The sequence below is a fragment of the Dermacentor silvarum genome, chromosome 8, assembly GCF_013339745.2.
Source record: "Dermacentor silvarum isolate Dsil-2018 chromosome 8, BIME_Dsil_1.4, whole genome shotgun sequence".
NCBI lineage: Eukaryota > Metazoa > Arthropoda > Arachnida > Ixodida > Ixodidae > Dermacentor > Dermacentor silvarum.
The window spans coordinates 21,923,098-21,942,216 of NC_051161.1; the positions used below are offsets into that span (position 1 = coordinate 21,923,098).

At 45.9% G+C, this 19,119-nt stretch overlaps 1 protein-coding gene across 6 annotated transcripts in view; it reads right to left on the minus strand.

Annotated features, from left to right (window-relative positions):
• LOC119460786 (potassium voltage-gated channel protein Shaw-like) overlaps positions 1-19,119 on the minus strand; it is a 231,844-nt gene that overhangs the window by 10,169 nt on the left and 202,556 nt on the right. For all 6 annotated transcript variants that reach the window (XM_049671800.1, XM_049671798.1, XM_049671801.1 and 3 more), the window contains 2 exons: positions 17,831-17,980; positions 2,027-2,286 (listed from right to left, as the gene is read on the minus strand). In XM_049671800.1, the coding sequence (XP_049527757.1) occupies positions 2,075-2,286; positions 17,831-17,980 (362 nt within the window). In that variant the 3' untranslated portion in view covers positions 2,027-2,074. The remainder of the gene's footprint in view (positions 1-2,026; positions 2,287-17,830; positions 17,981-19,119) is intronic.

The window sequence follows — 19,119 nt, forward strand, 5'->3', positions numbered from 1 at the left end:
GCTGGGAAACAAGATTCAAAACACGATGGCGACAGCTGCAAATTGGTTCGGACGTCGGCAGCCGGAATCGGCCGTGCAGCCGTGCAAAGCGACATCGGCGGAAGCTCCCGCCTGCAGACAGGAAACCCAGAAAGGCAGCCGTGGCGACGGCGCGAACATGCAAGCCGGCGAGAACTGTTTGCTGGAACGCGTGGACGTCGGCGCAGTGCGACATGAGGCCCATTCGATTCGCACGCACTTTCTGAACTATATAGCTCATGGGGTGCACGTTTCTGTTCATTTCACCATGTTTCAACATGGCGGCATCTGCGCGTCACTATTCGTTTCACACAGAGTGAACTTCGTGCAGAATGAGAATTCACCGATAGTACAGGGCTCGTAGCGGCGGTGCCGTGCCGGTTGGGCACGAATAAGCACTGGCGCTGAACTGGCGGGAGCTATAGTTCACGAAGTGCAGGGTGAATCGAATGGGCCTATATGCTTTTACGGATAAGCGCAGCTTCGGGACACGGATACACTCTAGTGTAAAGGCGACGGATACAAAAGACCTGTTTATTCGCGAAATTTGTGCAGTTTGTCGCGCAATTTGTAAAATCGATACGGATGGCGCAGGCAGGTTGCTGAAGCAGCTCAAGTGACCACGCGGCGATGCTGCAGTGTGGGTGCTTACGACGGCCAAGGATGTCGGTATCTGGCGCTACGCGTATGAAGCGCAACGCAAAAAAAAAGAACTAAAATTAAATTCTGGGTTTTACGTGGCAAAATAACGATCTGATTATGAGCGACTCCGGAATCATTTCTACCAACTGGAGTTGTTTAACATGCTCCTAAACCTAAATCTATCGTACACGCATTTCGCCCCTGTGGAAATGCGGCTGCCGTGGTCGCAACCGAATCCGCGAGCTAGAGCTCAGCAGCGCGACGCCGTAAAAGCGCACCATTGTTGACGCTCGCAAACTGGAGGACAATAGCTCGCATTCGAAGCTGAACTCGTCCTGGACACTCACCCACCCTGTATTCCTGTGACCCCGGCTTTATTTCGGTTCGGGACCGACCAACAATGGTTGCTCAATTTAGCTAGATTTGCGGTCTTCCTCATTGACGGGAGCAACCACACCGGCCTCTGCTTCTATACCTGTCGTTTGTGTTTTCTTGTTCACACAAACACCGGTGGTGCTCACTGAAGAAATTAATCACGGAGAAGCTGCGTTTCGGCATACGTCTACGAGATTTGTGGCTGCACTCAACTCACAGCTGGCAACGAGAGAGGTGACATTTACACTTTTGCGACGGACTGTATGGAGGATTCAGTCAACACCGCCTTAATAATTTTCAGGCCAGCGGGTGGCATGATCCAACGTCATTGCAAGAGCCGTTTTACATTAAATACGGGCCTTCGACGACGCTTGCAGCATTCTTGCGTAGAATGGGTTGCAGTGGAAGTGTCAACATTGTTAGCATCGTTTTTTGTCACGCAACTCGCAAGGCTTAGAGCAAGAGCCAAATGAAAACTAGCTCGGTTAACAATTTGCTGACGTATACGAGGTAAGAGAAGACAGCAATGGAAATATAAATTAGCAAAGAGTGAGTTACGCTGGCCTACTGTCACAGTCTGTCAAAAAAAAAAAAATCCTGTCGGTTTTAAGCACTACATGTGACTTTTAGAGCCTGCTTTGTAGACCTCTGTAAAGGCCAGGAGCCTAGAATCTATGTTAACAAAGCGGACAGTTGTCCAGATTACATCGAGGGCAGATATTGGCGCGCGTATCTCGTCGTAAAACAAGGGGTCATGTAGTTATCTATGAGATACCTCGCTCGCCTGACTGACGCTTACGTTGTCAAACTTGAATAACATTTTAGTGCCAGCAGACAAGGACAAAAGGGAGACGTCTACGTGCCTCTCTTGTCCTTGTCTGCTGGCGCTAAAAATGTTATCCAAGTTCGAATACCAAAACTCCCAACACACAGCAGAGCTCGATTTTCGTTCGCAGAGTGAAGCGGCCAGTTTCGGTGTGTCCAGTCTCACCAGATTAAGGGAGAAGCGGCCACATGGCGTCGGCAGGCACGCGAGGCCTCACGTCTCGATCTTGTTGGCGATGGCCATGATGGAGGCGGCCGAGGTGGCGCTGCCTCGGTGCACCCTCTCCGTGCCGCCTCCGCTGCCGACCAGTTGTATCAGGTTGGCCGTGGTCGAGGACGGGTTGACGGCCGCCGACGAGCTGCCGCCGCTCCCGCCGTCCGCCCCCGTCGAACCGCCGCCGCCACTGCCGCAGCCCACGTGGGACGCTGTGTGAGGAAGCAGGGTCGACCGTGGTCACCCGACATGAGCAGCGGAAAAAAAGGCAGAACGCATCCTTTGGGGACGATTAGAGAGTTTTAGATTAGGGGAACGCAAGCGTTGGGGCCCCCTAGCGCTCGGGGTCACGGTACTACGTAGTACCGTGACCCCGAGTGCTTGCGTTCCCCTAATCTAAAACTCTGTTATTTACGTTAATGCGACTAGCGTTCAAGTGGTAGTACATATGTAATCTTGTGATGGGCAATTTATTATTGGTAGAGATTTTAATGGTTACGTTCATCTTATGTAATTATGGAGTGTTGAGTTGTCTGTTCGGACACATACCTCGTGGCACATATCCGGTGAACATATATGGCTTGGGAGACGCTGTTGCTGATAGCTTCAGATTATAGTTTTGACCACCTGGGGTTATCCACGTGCATCGCACTCCCAGGGCATGGGTTGCTTTGCGTTTCACCTCCAAGGATGTGCACCGATAAGGGCCGGAAATTGAACCTCCGAACACGTAGTCGGTTGCAAAACGACATAGCCGCAAAGCTACCGCAGTCGGTGAGCTGTAAATGCACCCGTCCGTTACGAAGAGTTCTTGACATGCGACGCTGCAGTACATTGGCAAAATTGAGCTCGCAAGGCAAGCGGATGCACAAATGCGTGTATTTCATCTCTCGTATCACAAAATATAATACAGCACCGCGGCGTGGAATGGTAGCCGAAACTGTATTTCTCGGAGCCGTAACCTTATTGAAGCAAAAGCGAGAAATGGGCCAGTTGGTACGGAAGCATGGCTAATTCGGAGTGCGAACGACTGGGACACAAGCTAAGGCGAGCGCTGTGTTCTGTCTCTGCTCGTGCCTTGGATTGTGTCCCAGTTGTTCGCGCTCCGAATTAAGCCATGCTTATCGAAGCAACTGGTTCACCACCAATTCTTCGACATTGCTTCTGCATTATCTGACCTGATTGTACACCTTCGTGGTATTGTTGATAATTTATGTAAGAACAGCTGTTTAGATTGAACCCCCCCCCCCCCCCCCCCGAAAAAAAAGAAGAAAAAAAAAAAGAAACGTATACTTAATAAGCGGGCTGAACAATTACGGGAGGCGGTGCGCTTGTACGCTTTGTTACAACACAATGTACATGCTTTGTGTTGCACGAAATAATCGAGGCCAACAGAAAAGTGGGCAATTCCGTGCGGATTTGTATGTGACTATGCATGTCACGCTTTGAAAGACAAAATGAAAACGTTCCAAATCAGATGACCGCTATAAAACGCCGTTCCTATGAGGGCCCTTTAACAACGTATGCTACTTTTGAAAGTCACTTCCTGAAAGCAGCTTCTTTCACTCGTTAGAAACGCTGTGTTTTATGGCACTGCTCTTATATCAGAGGAAGTTTCAGCGCTGGTTCCCGAGGCTCATCAACGTTCTGTGCAGAACCGTTCATTTCTGTTCTTCGTTCCTTTTTTTCTCTCTCTCTTTAACGATGCAGCTTCTGTCGACCACCCAGGCTCAGAACAACGGTGATATAGCACAAGCTTGAAATATAAAACTCGCGACGTTATAGTGCACAAGTTAGGTCTGTAACTGTGTCTAGCGGGAGGCGTTTACCAACCGCCACAGCGCGCGACATTGGGCACATTGCTTTGTCGTTGCTTTTTGCGTGAAAATGGAACAACTTACATTGTTACTTTTCTTTCTTTTCTTTTTCACAACTTGCTTGTTTGTGCGTTACACTTTATCAAGTCTCTATGGACTTTTCATAGCGAGCGCTTGAACTCACAAAAGAAAAGGGGAAAAATCAGTTCTTTGTTATTGCAGTGTGGTATTCGTCTTTGTGTTTGTTGCAGTCCTTTCATGCAGAAAGAATCGAAGTCAGGTAGACGTCACAGGCTGTCGGTAACGGTCGTAGCAGGTACGTAACAGCTATATTATAATCATGTCAGCTTGCCTGTTAGAGAATGGGCAATTCCGAAATGAGGTTAGCCGCGACATTTGAATGTACTGTGGACGGTTTGTGTGCCACATCTTTAAGAGAGCGTAATTCTGCGTGCGTGTCTTCTTTTTTTCTTTCTTTTTTGTGCGCATACTTTGATTTTTACGCCACATCCTTGTAAAGTGGTGCAGCGCGTTGAATGGCAAACCTCTCCAGCTAGAGAGATCACTTTGGTGTCCTCACCTATCAGTGTATGACTCAAATTGTGGAAAAATTATAACAAACACATATATTGCGTCAATTTGACAAGATGTTTACTACTACTACGCCGACTTGAAACGAAGCTTTACTAACTCCCTGAAGTGTCGTTATTTAAAGTGGGAAAATCAATGTCGAAATCTGTTTTCCATCGAATGGCGTAAATACACCGCCAGAAATACACCACCAAGTTTGCCACAGCCAAAATCAAAGTACAGCATGAGTAGGTTCTCTATAGAAATCGCTCGGTGACTTTCTAGGTGCCATCAGGGTTCAGTTGCTTGCTTAGAATATCACGCAAAACCGGCACAAGAAACGGCTCGCGTTTTTTTTTTATCGCTACGCCAGGTTGATTCAGAAGAAGGCACTCTGTCTTCCGCACCCGACGCCAAGGAGGGGACTTACTCTGCCTTTTCATTTTTTCTAAAGAAAGCAGGACTGAATTGTGGGGACACTTTCGATCAAGCACTGGCGAGACTCGAGCTTCTGATAATGGCCCCTTTCGGATTGCGTGTAATAGGCCATGAAACACAGGGCGGTCTCGTCGCTGGGCGGCCCCATCAATACCTTTCTATACCTTTTCGAAACCCTTATGAGGTCTAATTTAGTGCTTCAATTTTGCTGGAGAGAGCTCCGCTTCATTGTGCAAGCTGAGAAATGTGTTAGCGAAAGAAAAAGGAGAGGAGGAGAGGAAAATACACAGTAAACCACACGTCATCGATCACGGGTGAGAGCTAACCTCTCCCGGCCGCGCTAACGGAAGAGGCAGCCGACTCCCGCTGTAATACGGATACGAACACACAACACAAACACACGCACGAAAGTGAAGGGCAACTCTCTCATTATTCAAAAAAGTGCGACTGACTTCGCCAACTGACCAGCTCCGTCCGGCCAGCTATAGCCAGCGAGTGGGCCGGCCTCCCATCCCGAGCGTTTTCGTCATGCCCCGGGCAGTGCGCAAACGCCGGGCTCCGCCGTTTCTCCATGAATATTCAAATTAGGCTGGCCATACAATGACTCGTGTACAGTCGGTGTGTTGATCGCAGGTTTTCCTGCCTCACCGTCTTTCTCTCGCTCTCTATCACCCAGGCAGTTCTCTCTCGCTTTACTGCACAAATCCAATTCAGGCGCACGTGGCCTCTCGGTTCAGCCTGATGGAAAAAAAAAAAAAAAAAAAAAAAGCCCGCTGTACTGGTGGCGGCCGCCATCTCGGTTACACTTCTTCTTTCCGGCTGGCGGAACAAAGCTTGTTGAATGCCTGAAAAGTTTCCTCTCGACGCCTCGAAGGACGCGGCTTGCCGCTTGTGTGTGCGTGCTTCGTTCGTCGCGCGAGTGAATGTTTAATGGGGGGCGCGAGGAGGCTCGAGTTGAATGGCGAGCGGGCTGCCTTGATGTCGGTGTCGGCGGAGCGGCGCGAGCGATGATGCGTCGCGGGCGTTTGCGTGTTGCGGACGGGGCGACGTCGCACCTGTTGTGTTGAGGCACCGCGCTGCTTCTCGCGTTGCGTAAACGAAACATGTCGCAAGGAAGCGTGGGAGAGGAGATGTGTTTGTACCGGATGATGATGATGATGTGTCGGATGATGTAAACTGCAGTTTTCCTGGCCTGAATAGAGGTGTCGGAAATAATTATGGAAGCCTACTGTTTCTTTTCTTTCTTTATTTCTTTTTTTGTAGGTTTCACTGGTGCTTTATATTAACTACAATAGATACAATGCTTACAGCTCTTCAAAGTTACAGGCAGCTAATAGGTAATGTGTAAATAAAGTTCAAAGTATGTGAACAAATTACGGCCCTAATCATAAAATACGTATGAAGGCTATCCGGAGCTTTATAACTGTGTTTTAGGAAAACTAAGAATTCAATATGCTGCACTGGGGGAACTGTAGCAAGATCACATTTAATGAAAAGTGAGGGGATTCGGGCGGAGGGAAGGACATTATGGCCAATGTTCCCGCAAAGTGAAATGTGTGTGGATAAATTACTGCATTTGTAAATTTTGGGTACCGAATGCCTGAAGACGTTATATACTGACAAGGTTTCAAACGGACCAGTCTTATAGGAGCAAAGTTTTGAAGTGTGTGATTTAAATACAGGCAAGGGAAATTTTTATTGCGCACAGCTCGAAAGAAACAGCTTCGCCGGAAATTGGGTTGTGATTCTGCAAGGTCACAGAAGTCCGCAGTGTCTTTTTGCGCATTCATTCGTATTATTAACAATATGATGTCCTCTGCATTTGGGGCTGGCCCATTACACTGGATATGTCCATAAAGAAAAAAAAACTATTGCCATAAAATATGTAAATGAAGAATGAATGCAAAACATGATAATCTATAAGAGAAGGATGAAGGCGTTGCTCGTATCGGCATATGGTCGGCTTCTATTATTATTATTTGGGCGCTTCGCTCGGGCCATCAGTGTTGTAGGCATATTTCCCTTGCTTAATACTTTGTTAAGAAGGGTTGGAAGAAGAGTTAGGCCTGAATACATTGCATCAGTCTGGCTATATACCTTCCGTACGGCGCTCTGCCCTCGTTACGACGTTTAGCGCCTCTTCTCTGGGACTGCGCCAAACCACGGCTGGACTCCAGAACGTTTTTCAGAGACGAAGCTTCTGGGAGCGCGGCCATAACTTTTGTCGGTGCAGAAAACAATTTGAGGTTTACAGCTCTTGAAGTCTGCAGGTCTGATTCTGCAGGCGTGAGTCCCTTTCAGCGCGGGCAGTAATCGCTCTCTCCCTTTCTTCTGTTTCCTTCCTTCTTTCTATTTCCACATTTAGGGTTCAAAAACCAGATGGCCGTCTGTTTGACCTTTCTGATGCCTTTCTGCTTTTCGTTTGTTGCTTTCTCTCTCTCCCAACGTGCTTAAAGTAAGAGGATGGCTCACATATTGAGAACTTACTGCACAGAACGCACGTTGTAGAGGCAGTAACGTAAGGCAGCTGCTATAGCTTATAATGACCAGGATAAATTACCCGTGCTTAACGTGTTCGCGAAGCGCCCAGCGTAAAATAGAGAGAGAGAGAGAGAGAGAGAGAGACCCTGAATTAGCTAGATAGGTCCACTTCTCGAAAGGTTGGCCAGCCATTTGTGAGGCACTTTATGCCTGTTTATGTAATTTCTATACCACTATAGTCGTAGCAAAGGACGGGTCTGATTGTGGCAGTGTTGAAAAAAAAAAAGGGGGGGGGGCATGAAACTTAACCTTTGTCTTTTATTTCCATATACATTTAAGAAAACGGCTTCGCCTCTGCGCTATCCTCTGCGTGGCGCTCTGGGAATTGCGTTCCCCGAAGTAGCACGACCTCAAGCGATAACGCGACGGCCTGCACAACACCAACAAAAAGGGGTCGCTTCTGCGGGCGGGTGGTTGGCGTCGCAGGCATCCTCAGGTTGCGCGCGCATTCGAGCAGATATATCCGAAGAGGCGATGAGGCGGCAAGCATTGGCCGCAGGGGACAGCTGCTCGCGGGGCGTGTTTGTGCCGCGGCTTGCGACGAGCGAACTTATATCGCGTTGTGGTCTCACGAGCGCCAAGTTGCGCGTACAAAATGGCTCGGTGTAAAGTTAGTAGGGAGAAGAAACTTCCTAGCGCCATGGGGCGTCTTTTCACGCGATAAGCAGGCACCAAATAGAAAAACAAAATAAGAGAAAGATGAAATAGAGAAGGAGAACAGACGCGAAGAGTGCTCTTATGTTGACCTTTCCCTACATGAGAGATTTAACATTGCTGCAATGAGGCAACAAATGTGTAGCTCTCGCTTTGCAAGGTATACTGTACAGAATGAAAAGCGTCAATTTAGGTCTAGCCAATACGCCGCTTACCTTCCTTTCCACTGTCTCCATTTCGCGTTACATCGGCTTTTATGTTTAGATCAGAGCTAATGCCACCATTAGAGACCATGCAGACTGGCCTACCGGCGTGACATCGAGCTCTTGAGTAACGGCGTTTATTGGATGTTCTTTTTAAAATTTCCTTGTCGCGTTTCGTTCCGTGAGTACTGTACAAGGATGGCGAACCAGGTGACTTGGAACGTATCCATATAGTAGCCGCGTTTTTGCTTTCTGTGTATGCGTTGTTGACTGTGTGCTGCTAAATACTGTGAATTTAAAGTACGTTTTAAGACCTAAAATGGGGCCGCGTGTTCATTGGCAAGTGCGTATGCCTCCCAGGGGTGTACTGGTGCAGGCCCTGAAACTGCACAATTTTCTTTCAAAACTCGATTCATTCATATGGCGAAAAAAAAAAGAGAAAAAAGTAAGAAAAGGAGGTTTGATTACCACTAGAGAAACTGAAAACCAATCTTCCCTGTCTAGGATTTCGTGCCATAATCTCGCAGCCGTACGGTACGTCTGCGTAACTTCACGGACATTACAAATAACAGTCAAACCTCGTTATAAGGAAGTCGAACCCCCACGAAAATACCCTTCAGACATCAGATATTTGTTATAAGCATATATTCGTTATATGCTGATACTGGAGAGAAACGCTTTAGGTTCATTTCCGTTTATCCAAATTCTGTTTTTCGTTATTATCTGTGTTCGTTATATCGAGGTATTTGGGCTGTCTTGGCTCTAGAAATGTTGTCGAAACTTGCTATCTTAAGGCTTAGTTTCCTTTAGAACTCAATGTAGTACTTTCTTTTTCGTTCTTGCGAGCGACCGATCTACCAGAACAGAGTAGACGCTATCTAAATAGGTTACGTCACGGCGAACTGGCGCGCGAACTTAAAGGCGGCGTTGCCACCCGGGGCTTTCGTCCTCTCATCTTTTTCTGGTTTACCAAGTTTTCCTCTCACGGCAGGAGGGGCCGCTTTGCCGTTGCAAAAAGGTAATTTGCTAATACGGTCTTATTTAACATTCATCTTTAGTCATCCCTTTAATTATCTTTCCACTTTCTCACACCCCCCGCGGAAAGTAACAAGCTATAGAAGTGTTCCTCAGGCCTACCTCGCCGCCTTCCAATACTTTAGGGGACAAAAATGCGGCAGCGTGAAAGTTGCGAGCTCGGGCACATAGTGCGAGCTTACGGAAGAATGGGGAGAGGAAAGGCCGGGGGACTGATGGAGCTGCGGGAGCGCGTAAGTCTGCGCCCAGCGAAGGAAGCGGTCAGTGGTACGCACCAGGATTATCCTAATTGAGGCATTAAGGCGTGCTGCTGGGTCCGCCACGGAGACAAAAGAGGGAAACCGAAAAAGAAAGAAAGAAAGGATCAGGGCACCCGTGGTGGCAGAGGAAAATCCTCTCCGGCTTCTATTAATCAGCTCCCTTCGCGCATCGTTGGACAACATCCTCCGAGACCTTTCGGAACCCCGCGCCAGCATGCAGGAGCGATGGGTTCTCGTGCGCAGCTGATCCTTTTCTCTCTCTCTTTTGTCTTCGCCGAATAGTAGCAAAGGCTGCTATAGTTGGAAAGAAGAGAAGGCGTTGTCACTGTTTTTCGCACAGAGGGCACCTCAACCACTGCTGCACTGGCGCCAATGCGGCTCTCTCTCTCTCTCTCTCTTTTTCTTTAAGTGAGGGATGCATTCGAAAGTGAGGCATTTGATGCGGGCGGCAACCACGCTGGAAACGCCAAAAGAGAGAAGGTGGAGATCGTGCTGCTCGTTTCAGCGTTTATGCTTTTCCACACACACGTGCCAACCCCCAGAATCAAAAAAGAAACAAAAAGAAAAAGAAACTTCGATCCCTAAAATGTAAAAGTAGCGAACGCCGTACTTTGCGGCCGTTTTTTACGAATAAGCCGGCCCTCCTTCCGGGTGGGCACCTTTTCTTTTCTGTAATTTTTTTCTTCCTTATTACAAAAAAAAAAAAAAATTCGATTCTGGGCGTCAGCGGTGCCGAAACTCTGCTTCAAAGGAAAACACGCAAGCGTAACGGGAAGCGGTGTTTTCTCTGAGCTTGAGAAAACAGCGTAACGCCGACCACAACCACGAAGCGGCGCCTATAGTCGTTGGCGCCCTTCGCGTGGCGTTTCAATTTGAAGAACAGAACCCACGCAAAACTAAACAATGAAACGGATGGATAGAACAAAATTCATTGCGGATGCGTTCGCCCGCTGCATTGCGGTACTCGTAAAAGGAAGTGTACGCTCATTCATGAGACGCAGGCTTCGTTTGATCGTTCGCGCGTAAGAGATGCATCTCGTCCCTAAAATGCCGGACGCGCACGCATACTTTGACGAGTGTTGAACCTGGGTGTACGCGCAGAAGGCTCACTCGATGCGGGCTTTTATCGTCCTCCTTAGCGACACGGTTGAGAAGGCGATCATGGCTTGTTTGATTCAGTTCAGCATTCTCGCTCTGAATTACTCGCTTCTTCAACTGGACGATTCACTTGTCAAGTACGCCAAGACAGAAACTAACGCATTTGAAAGACGCCAAGAAAAAAGTTCTATTTCAAGCAGGATGACGATACAGAGAGCTGAATGGCGTTCTCTGATTTCCGCAGTTGCTGATACTCGCGCTTAAGGATCCTAGCCACGGGCCTTGGTCAAAGGTAGTTAGTGGCATACCGATCCTACATGTCCGAGGTAGTACTGAAAGGCTCAAATTCAAGTGAACGCGCGCGCGTCCGTAAAGACGCCGTGAACGGCGAAACGGGCCCGCCGTTTCATCAGATTCCCTGATGCGAATTCTTTTCATCATCCGGGGCACCATCCACGCTGCTAGTGTTTTTTCTCTCTCCCTTATTGCACTTCCTATTGCGTGTACAGTGGCCTTAAGTGACGGAGAGAGCCGGTGACGAGATAGAAAAGACAGCGCGATGGAAAGGAGAACCGCGCATCTCGCTGTACACATCCGCCCCCACGGACGCACACTATACAAGCTCTCTCGGCATACCTGAAGGCCAGCACTGAACGCCCTTTCTCCAAGGTAGCAAATGCGACCGTGTTTCCTATAGATCATACATGTCTCGGCAGACCTCCATGGACTTCGATCGAGCGCCGGAATGTCTTAACGTACGCGAGGCTGGGCGCATTGTCCACCCCTTCCTCTCCACACGTGGAGGTCATGAAAGACGGGGGAACAATCGAAAATGGTCAGGCCCGAGTCCGAACAATGGTCCTTAGTCCTCGTTACGTGTGCCCCTCAGATGACGTTACCCTTTCACGCGCGGCTCCCTGAAAGTAGAATGCGATCGATGAAAAAAGAGAGGATAATTACGGGACACCTGATCTGTGTTGTTCAACGAATCCCGTTAGCTACAGCTCGCCTTTCCCGCTGCTATGATTTGTGTACGAGCATATACGGCATCGTCGATGTTGATGACAGTGCCTCTTTAAGGGACACTGAAGAGCGAGACTAAATCAGGTTACACTAGAGATGTACTCTTTGAAAGCTGTAGTTGCATTGACTTGCCCGGAAAAGAAAGAAAGAAAGAAAGAAAGAAAAAGAAAGAGAGAAAGAAAGAGAAGAAAGAAAGAAAGAAAGAGAGAAGAAAGACAGAAAGAAAGAAAGAGAAGAAAGAAAGAAAGGAAAAGGTTACATGTAGGGTAGAGGAGAAAATGAATGCCAAATGTTTAATAGTGATCGAGGCGACGAAGAGCAGAGCGATCAATGGAAGAGTAAGTAGAGACAGAGGACCACAATGCAGGCTTATTCTTATAACGTTAAACATTTAATGACATAATTTTGTGTTGAAGCTTTACACAAGTTTCCATAAAAATAAAGAGGAAAATGACATTGTGCCTAAGCAGCAGCGCCTTCACGCGAACCAACAGTCACGGATTCCAAAGTGTTTTCGCGTACTTTTGGACTAATTTTATGCGCGTAAAGCTTTTATAACTTGATAGAACGAGTACTTGGTTGTTTTAGAATGTAAATAACATTATTTTTCTTGTCATAAAAGAGTACTTAAGCGCGAACGCTGTCAGGCTGATGTGGTGATGCTGAACGAGGTGACGTTGTCCTGCTTATGTCTGAATAGGATGATTTTTATAGTTGCACCATATTAAAAAAAAAAATTCTCTGTGGCAAATAGCACAACTCCAACTCTTGAGATAAATTACTCGATGAAGTGGCCATTACTTCTACAAGAAAGCGAAATTCCTAATGAAATAACTAACCTAATTACACCAATTAACTTCTTAATTAATTACATTACGGCGCATATTTCAGTCTACGATTTGTAGCTATTGAGTTTCGCCAGGCATGTCTACTTGAAACGAATTCTGAGGATGGCACCGGTTTCGAGATATGCGCCGTCAAATTTGCGGTAAAAATGCACTGTTGTTCTACTTACATTTTAAAGAAAATGCTGTTTAATGCATTGTAACTGGAAAAGTAACTAGAACGTCAATGAATTTCGTCAGACACTTTGAAAATCAATATCTCGAAACTGGTGTGGTCGTGCGAATTCGTTCAAAACTGGTTACGCCTTGCGAACTAACCGGCTACAATTCGCAATGTGCAATATGTGCCTTAAAGTAATTAATTAAAAAGTTAATTAGTGTATTAATGTTACTTATTCAATTATGCGTTTTGATTTCCCGTAGAGGTAATGGCCTCCTCATCGGGTAACTTAGCTCAAAGGTTAGAATTGTGCTGTCTGTCACAGGCAATTAAAATTAAAAGTTGGTGCAGCTTAAAAAAAAAAAAAAAGAACCCTAGTATTTTCTGACCCATACTGCATCACAAAAAGGTGAATCAGAAGTTCAGCCACGTCAAGAACATTTTAAGGCAATATTGCAGATATAAACGATCGACAGGCGCAGGCAAGTTATTCAACTTATATGCTCGAAATGTCCAACCGAAGCCCATTGTGGCGCCCGAGAATCTGTGCCGGTAACAACGACGCCGTCGTGGGCTCCTATAGCGATAGAGTTTTCAAACTGTAATGACTAGTGCACGAATTACGACTGATGTTTAGGCACAGAAATGGCTGTACCGATGCGTTCAGCGTCCGACAAGCGCTTTATTTTTGGCACCACATCGCGAAAAAAATGGAGATGTTCCTATCCCAGCCAAATGTTGCACGGCGCTCACACAGAAACGAGGCGGGCGCTGCTACGCGCGATATATATGCAAAGGGAGCAGGTGCCGACACTGGTGGCTCCTTGCTTTCTTAATGACGAGGCCATTATACAGGACGTTCTTGGCCATATCGCCACCGAGGTACGTAACAGGTAGAGAGAGAGAGAGAGAGAGAGCAAAAAAAAAAAAAAAAAGACAGCCGTCTTACAACTAAGGCGTCGTTTCAACGCCTTTTACGCACATGAAACTTAGCATAAGCAGTTTGAATCATACATCAAAACATCATATATCAAACAACTTCTTTAGCACCAATAAGGCCTTTAAAGCATTTACAAACAGCTTCAACTACGTAATTAAATTTTTCGAAATCATTGCTTTCACCAGCCTGCACGACCTCATCTACGTAATCAACTGTCTGTTTACCGGATTCACCTACGCAGTCCGATGTCCTCAATCGTCTGCAGAGGGCTGGTAAGAAGTAGCAGGGAGAGATTAAAATCAATTTAATTCGTATATCGGCCTCCACTGCACGCGAGGACATCAAGTTCGCAAAGTACATCTCCTGGTCTCACAAGCCACCACACCGCGTCAGCCTGACCATGCAGCTTCGACATTGACGATCCAAAGGAACGCAATGCGTGGTTCGTGGTCGAAATTAGAAAGGCTTGGAGATGCACTATTTATGGATGCGACAAAATTTGCAACGCACCATTGAACGTCCATCGGCATTGCCTATGCACGCAACAAATGTGGCGACAAGTTCTCTGATTCCCGGACACACTTTATGGATTACGTCATCATGTTTGCGGCATTAGAATAAATAGATAAACTTACATCGTTGCGTGTTTCGAGACATTGTGTAATGTGTCATTCATAAATTCCAAGCATAAAACGCCGCAGCATCTACATTAAACATGGCAGGAATAATTTCAAACATCGCAACAATCATATGCGTCGTTGGTATAATGTATGAACGGATCATGTCAGCGCCGAATAAATAAATAAATAAATAAATAAATAAATAAATAAATAAATAAATAAATAAATAAATAAATAATAAATAAATAAACAAACAAACAAACAAACAAACAAACAAACAAACAAATAAATAAATAAATAAATAAATAAATAAATAAATAAATAAATAAATAAATAAATAAATAAATAAATAAATAAATAAATAATACGGAGTCCCCCACTACGGCGTGCCTCATTATCATATCGTGCTTTTGGCACGAAACACCCCAGAATTTAATTTTGCTTTTAAATACCATGCATTGCAAGCAGCATGTGCATCCCCATTTTGTGCGTTTTAAGAGTTAGAAAATGCGGACACATGACTGTCGTTGTGAAGCCACGTGAAATAGACAAGAAACGCGGCGTGCGTAGCTCGCACTTGGTCTTCATTTAAACGATGACTGGTACTGCTATTAGCTGGGAAAATTCGCAATTCAGAGAAGCACACCTGCAACTTAGGCAAAAAACATGTATGTAAGAGATTGGCCAAGAACATGGTGGTTATAACACTAAATAAATGAAACAGGAAGTAATTACCAAGTAACTATTGTCAACCGATCATTCATTGATTCTTTTTTTTCCTCGCACGCACCTATCTTCTTTCTTATCGGTGTTGCTTTGGAGCTGGCCTAAATTTTTATTCATATAGGTCTGGCTCTCAACCTTCTCCTCAATTTTATGTTTGCACTGAGCCATGGAACATTCATTTTTAGAATATCGTAGGTTAGAATTCACAGGAAATGACTTCTGCAAGGTTCCCTTCGCTGGCTTGGGCTGGGCTTTACGCTTACAGTGATACTCTCCCTATAGGAGCTGCGGCACTCAGTTGCTGCAACAGGAACAAATGGGATGCTGTACTTAATTTTATGAGCGAAACAAAGAGGCTGCTATGCTGATTTTGTCAATCTATTTTCTCTCTGATCATAAATTACTGACAACATAATAGAATCACTTCTAACAGTATCCAATCCATAAAATACATAACAGAGTTCAGAGAATTAAGTTTCTTTACTAGGATTATTCATTAATGTATATAATTATTGTTCCTTTATTATTTTCTGTGTAACTTACAAAATTGATTTTTATAGTTTTCTTCTACTTCGATCTTCTTCTTCTTCTTCTTCTTCTTCTTCTTATTATTTTGCTTTTGTTGCCACTATCGCCCGATCCATGGCGAGTCTCCTGTAGTTCGTTGAGCCATATCACCTAGGACCAACGAACCAACCAACCAACCAAGCTTTAGCAGTTTTTATGTAACGTCGAAGCATTTTTAAATGGTTCTCCCACAGATTACGAAGGCTTATAATTTTCTTTTACACAAACCTACGTCACCACCGGTACGTGTTTGAATCGCCATGTTTTTTGGAGTGGAATACTAGAATCAGCCCGAACTGCCCTCGAAAGTGCTTCTGCGTTGGCAGTACTTTGACACTGAAATATATAATCGCAAAATTAAGTCCAACAGTCACATTCACTAATTATGCACGTCAAAGCGGAGCTATGCCCGAGTGCACACGCACCGCCGGAAACGAGCGAACTGCTTTCGTCTAATTACACTATAGCCAGAAGCACTTACAATGATTGCCCACTATAAACGAAGTTCGCGCGGGCCTGGAAGCCATCGGTTACTTCAGCTAACTAACTAGACGCTACGTCGGCGAGTGTTCGCCGTCACTCGAAAGGCGTGGGCCGGGCTCTCGTTAGTTGCAGTGTCTATCACAACGGATAAAAGTCAAACGTGGGTAGAAGTCGCAATCAAACGAGACATCTGTGGGGCGATCTTACGTTTGCGTGCGTGCGTTCGTAGGTGGGCGTTGGAACAAGACGATACAGGCCTTAGAGACCACGGCTTTTGATTAATTTTGAGCACATTCATGTGGCATCCACGGCGAGGCATGAATACGCCGGCCTTGCGCTTCTGGTGCTTCTGGCCGTTCCAGAAGGTGACATATTAATCTAGCTCAGATTGAGCTTGAGAGAGTGATTATATATATATATATATATATATATATATATATATATATATATATATATATATATATACACATGAAATACAGGGAGTTTAGCAATAAATGAGCCCGGTTTGTTACCCCGCCCTGGGGGAAGGAACGGAAAACATTATTAGAAGGAGAGGAAGTCAAGCGCTGATGTCCAATAGAGTCGCCACAAACGGTCATTCAGTCCGGTGGACATCAGACTCTGCCAATCGCAATGCTTGTGGTTGTGAAGAAACTCGAGAGTACCTTCTATGCGACGTGCACGTCCTTAAAATGGGAAATGTTTTGCCCTCCGCACCGCTAAAAAAAAAGAAATAAGTTAAAAGGTAAGACGGAATATATTTCACAATAAACAAGATCCTGAGATCGTGGTATGGCAGATAACAGCTCCAAAAGGTCACGAAAGCACTGCCGGGATTCCTAGCTCAACTTGACACTGTCTAATGTCCTTCTGAAAGCGTGCAAATGGTTTCTTGAGTTCAAAAAGTGTTATGTAAGGGCATATCTGTGAATAGAATAGACAAATTAGGGACATAACTTCGGCCGCTCTTTAATTTTTTAGGCAATCACGAGGTTTGTCCACGGGGCAAGTTGATGCGAGCCTGATTTCATTCTGACCTATACGCCTTGGCCTCGCTGTGCGACTACAGGTAGGAGTACATAAAAGAGTGCAACAAACAACGCATGATCTCCGAGGGAACCACGTGACAAAACACAGAAAAACAACCATAATAAAATGACCACGCGGTACCACTAGTCAAGTGACACAATTCAATACTGCCGTAAAAACAACAAAGAATACTGCCATAAACACATAGGGTCGGGTGTGTTTATGGCAGTATAATATGTGAATTTGGGTGCATCAAACAATACAGTGTATATATATATATATATATATATATATATATATATGTTGCTGAGTGGCATTTTTACTTTGTTTAAGTAGTAAGTGAAACGAAGTGGCCGTTGTCAACATACGGCGACAAAAGAATTTTCCGTTTATTATCATCTCGGCTGATGAATGAATGAATGAATTAATTAGCGCTGCACTTTGAAACAAGGGTGGATCCATGTTGTACTTGAACTCGGGAGCTTGTCTTGCAGTTTTTTGGCTTCTCGAACTATATGTCAGGCCACGTATTTTCTAAGAGTATATCAGTCCGACACTCGAGGCTCGCGTGCGTCGCATGGTTTTGTCTATGGTTTTTCATATACTGGGGGCGCGACCGAAGCACGCGTCGAAGACCCGGCATCTCTGCGCCATGCCCTTGGGGCTGAAGTGGCACTACTACATACGGGAAGGAATGTTTTCGTCTGGATAAGCGTTGTTATGGCTACATATACACCCGGAACTCACCTGGAGAGATGCTTGAGGCACCCATCTCAAGGAGCTTGGCGTTCCGGTCGGCGGAGCTGCTCGTTCGCCGCGGCGGCGTCCGGCCCGTCGTCTCCTGGGCAGTTTCCGAATGGTTCAGCATCAGCATCGGGACGCACTCTTCCCCATTGCCTGCGCGACAGCATAGCCGAGAGAAGAGCTTAAAGGGAGACTATAGAGCAAAACAATAAATCAACTTAGACGGATAAACTATTCTTCGAAAACACTGCTGTCGTTAATTACACTGCAATAGGTCAATTATTAGAAGAGGAAATGAAGCTCAAAGTTTAATTTTTTGAATTTCGCGCATGAAACCCCAACGTCAGCACTTCAATGTGACGTCACGAGTTCTAAAGTAATTTTTCGTATTCGGGCCACGTTGGCTCAGTAAAAGTTCGCGAAACTTCCCACATTCAGTCTTGGGCTCCTTTATAACACAATGCAGTCAACTTTTACCGCTAAATAATTAACTGGGACCTAGAAGACGCTGTCAAAATCCATGACGTCACGGTGAGCTGGTGCAGGAACTTCAAGGTGGCGTCGCCATTCGCCTTCTGTGTTTTTCATTTTTTTCTGGCTTACCAAGCGGCTTCTCGCAGTAAGAGTGGTGTTTTGGGTATTAGACAGCTTTAGTTTAGCGTTTTTACGCTCCGCTTAGCTTCTGAGCGGAGCGGAAGCACGAATGCGCATGCGCTCTCCGCTTAGCCGCAAGCGGGCTAGCGGAGCGAGAATCACGGTCCGCTTACAAGCGGAGCGGGGAGCGTTGCTGCCGTCTTTCGCTAGCAAGGGTGGGCGATGCACGCGCGCTCTCTCGCACATGCAACGAAGCACCTTGCATCGATGCACCAGTCGTGCGAGCGCGAATAACTTGTGTAATACACCTCCAACTTGTTTTTCAAGGAAATAAAGTGAACCGCACAGCTAACAAAAACGTCGCCTGCGCATTGGCGTCACAAAGGATTGGATTGGATTCGAAATGCAACCTCGCTGGCTATCACGTGGGGTTCACCAAGTCGAAGCTTCATTTTCCACTAGATAAAATGGACTGGTGACGCATTACAAGCACCCGTCTAGATACTTCATGAACAAATAAGTTATATATTTTCGTTGTACTTTGTAAAAGTGACAAAACAGTTTTTTTATTTTGTTTCACTACGCTGAATTTGTCCAGAGGGCGCTGCAACTACGAAAGGTCCGCTCCGCTACGCTACACGCATAACTAAAACGTGAAAATTGCCCGCCGCTCCACTGTGGCTTAGCGGGGCAACTCT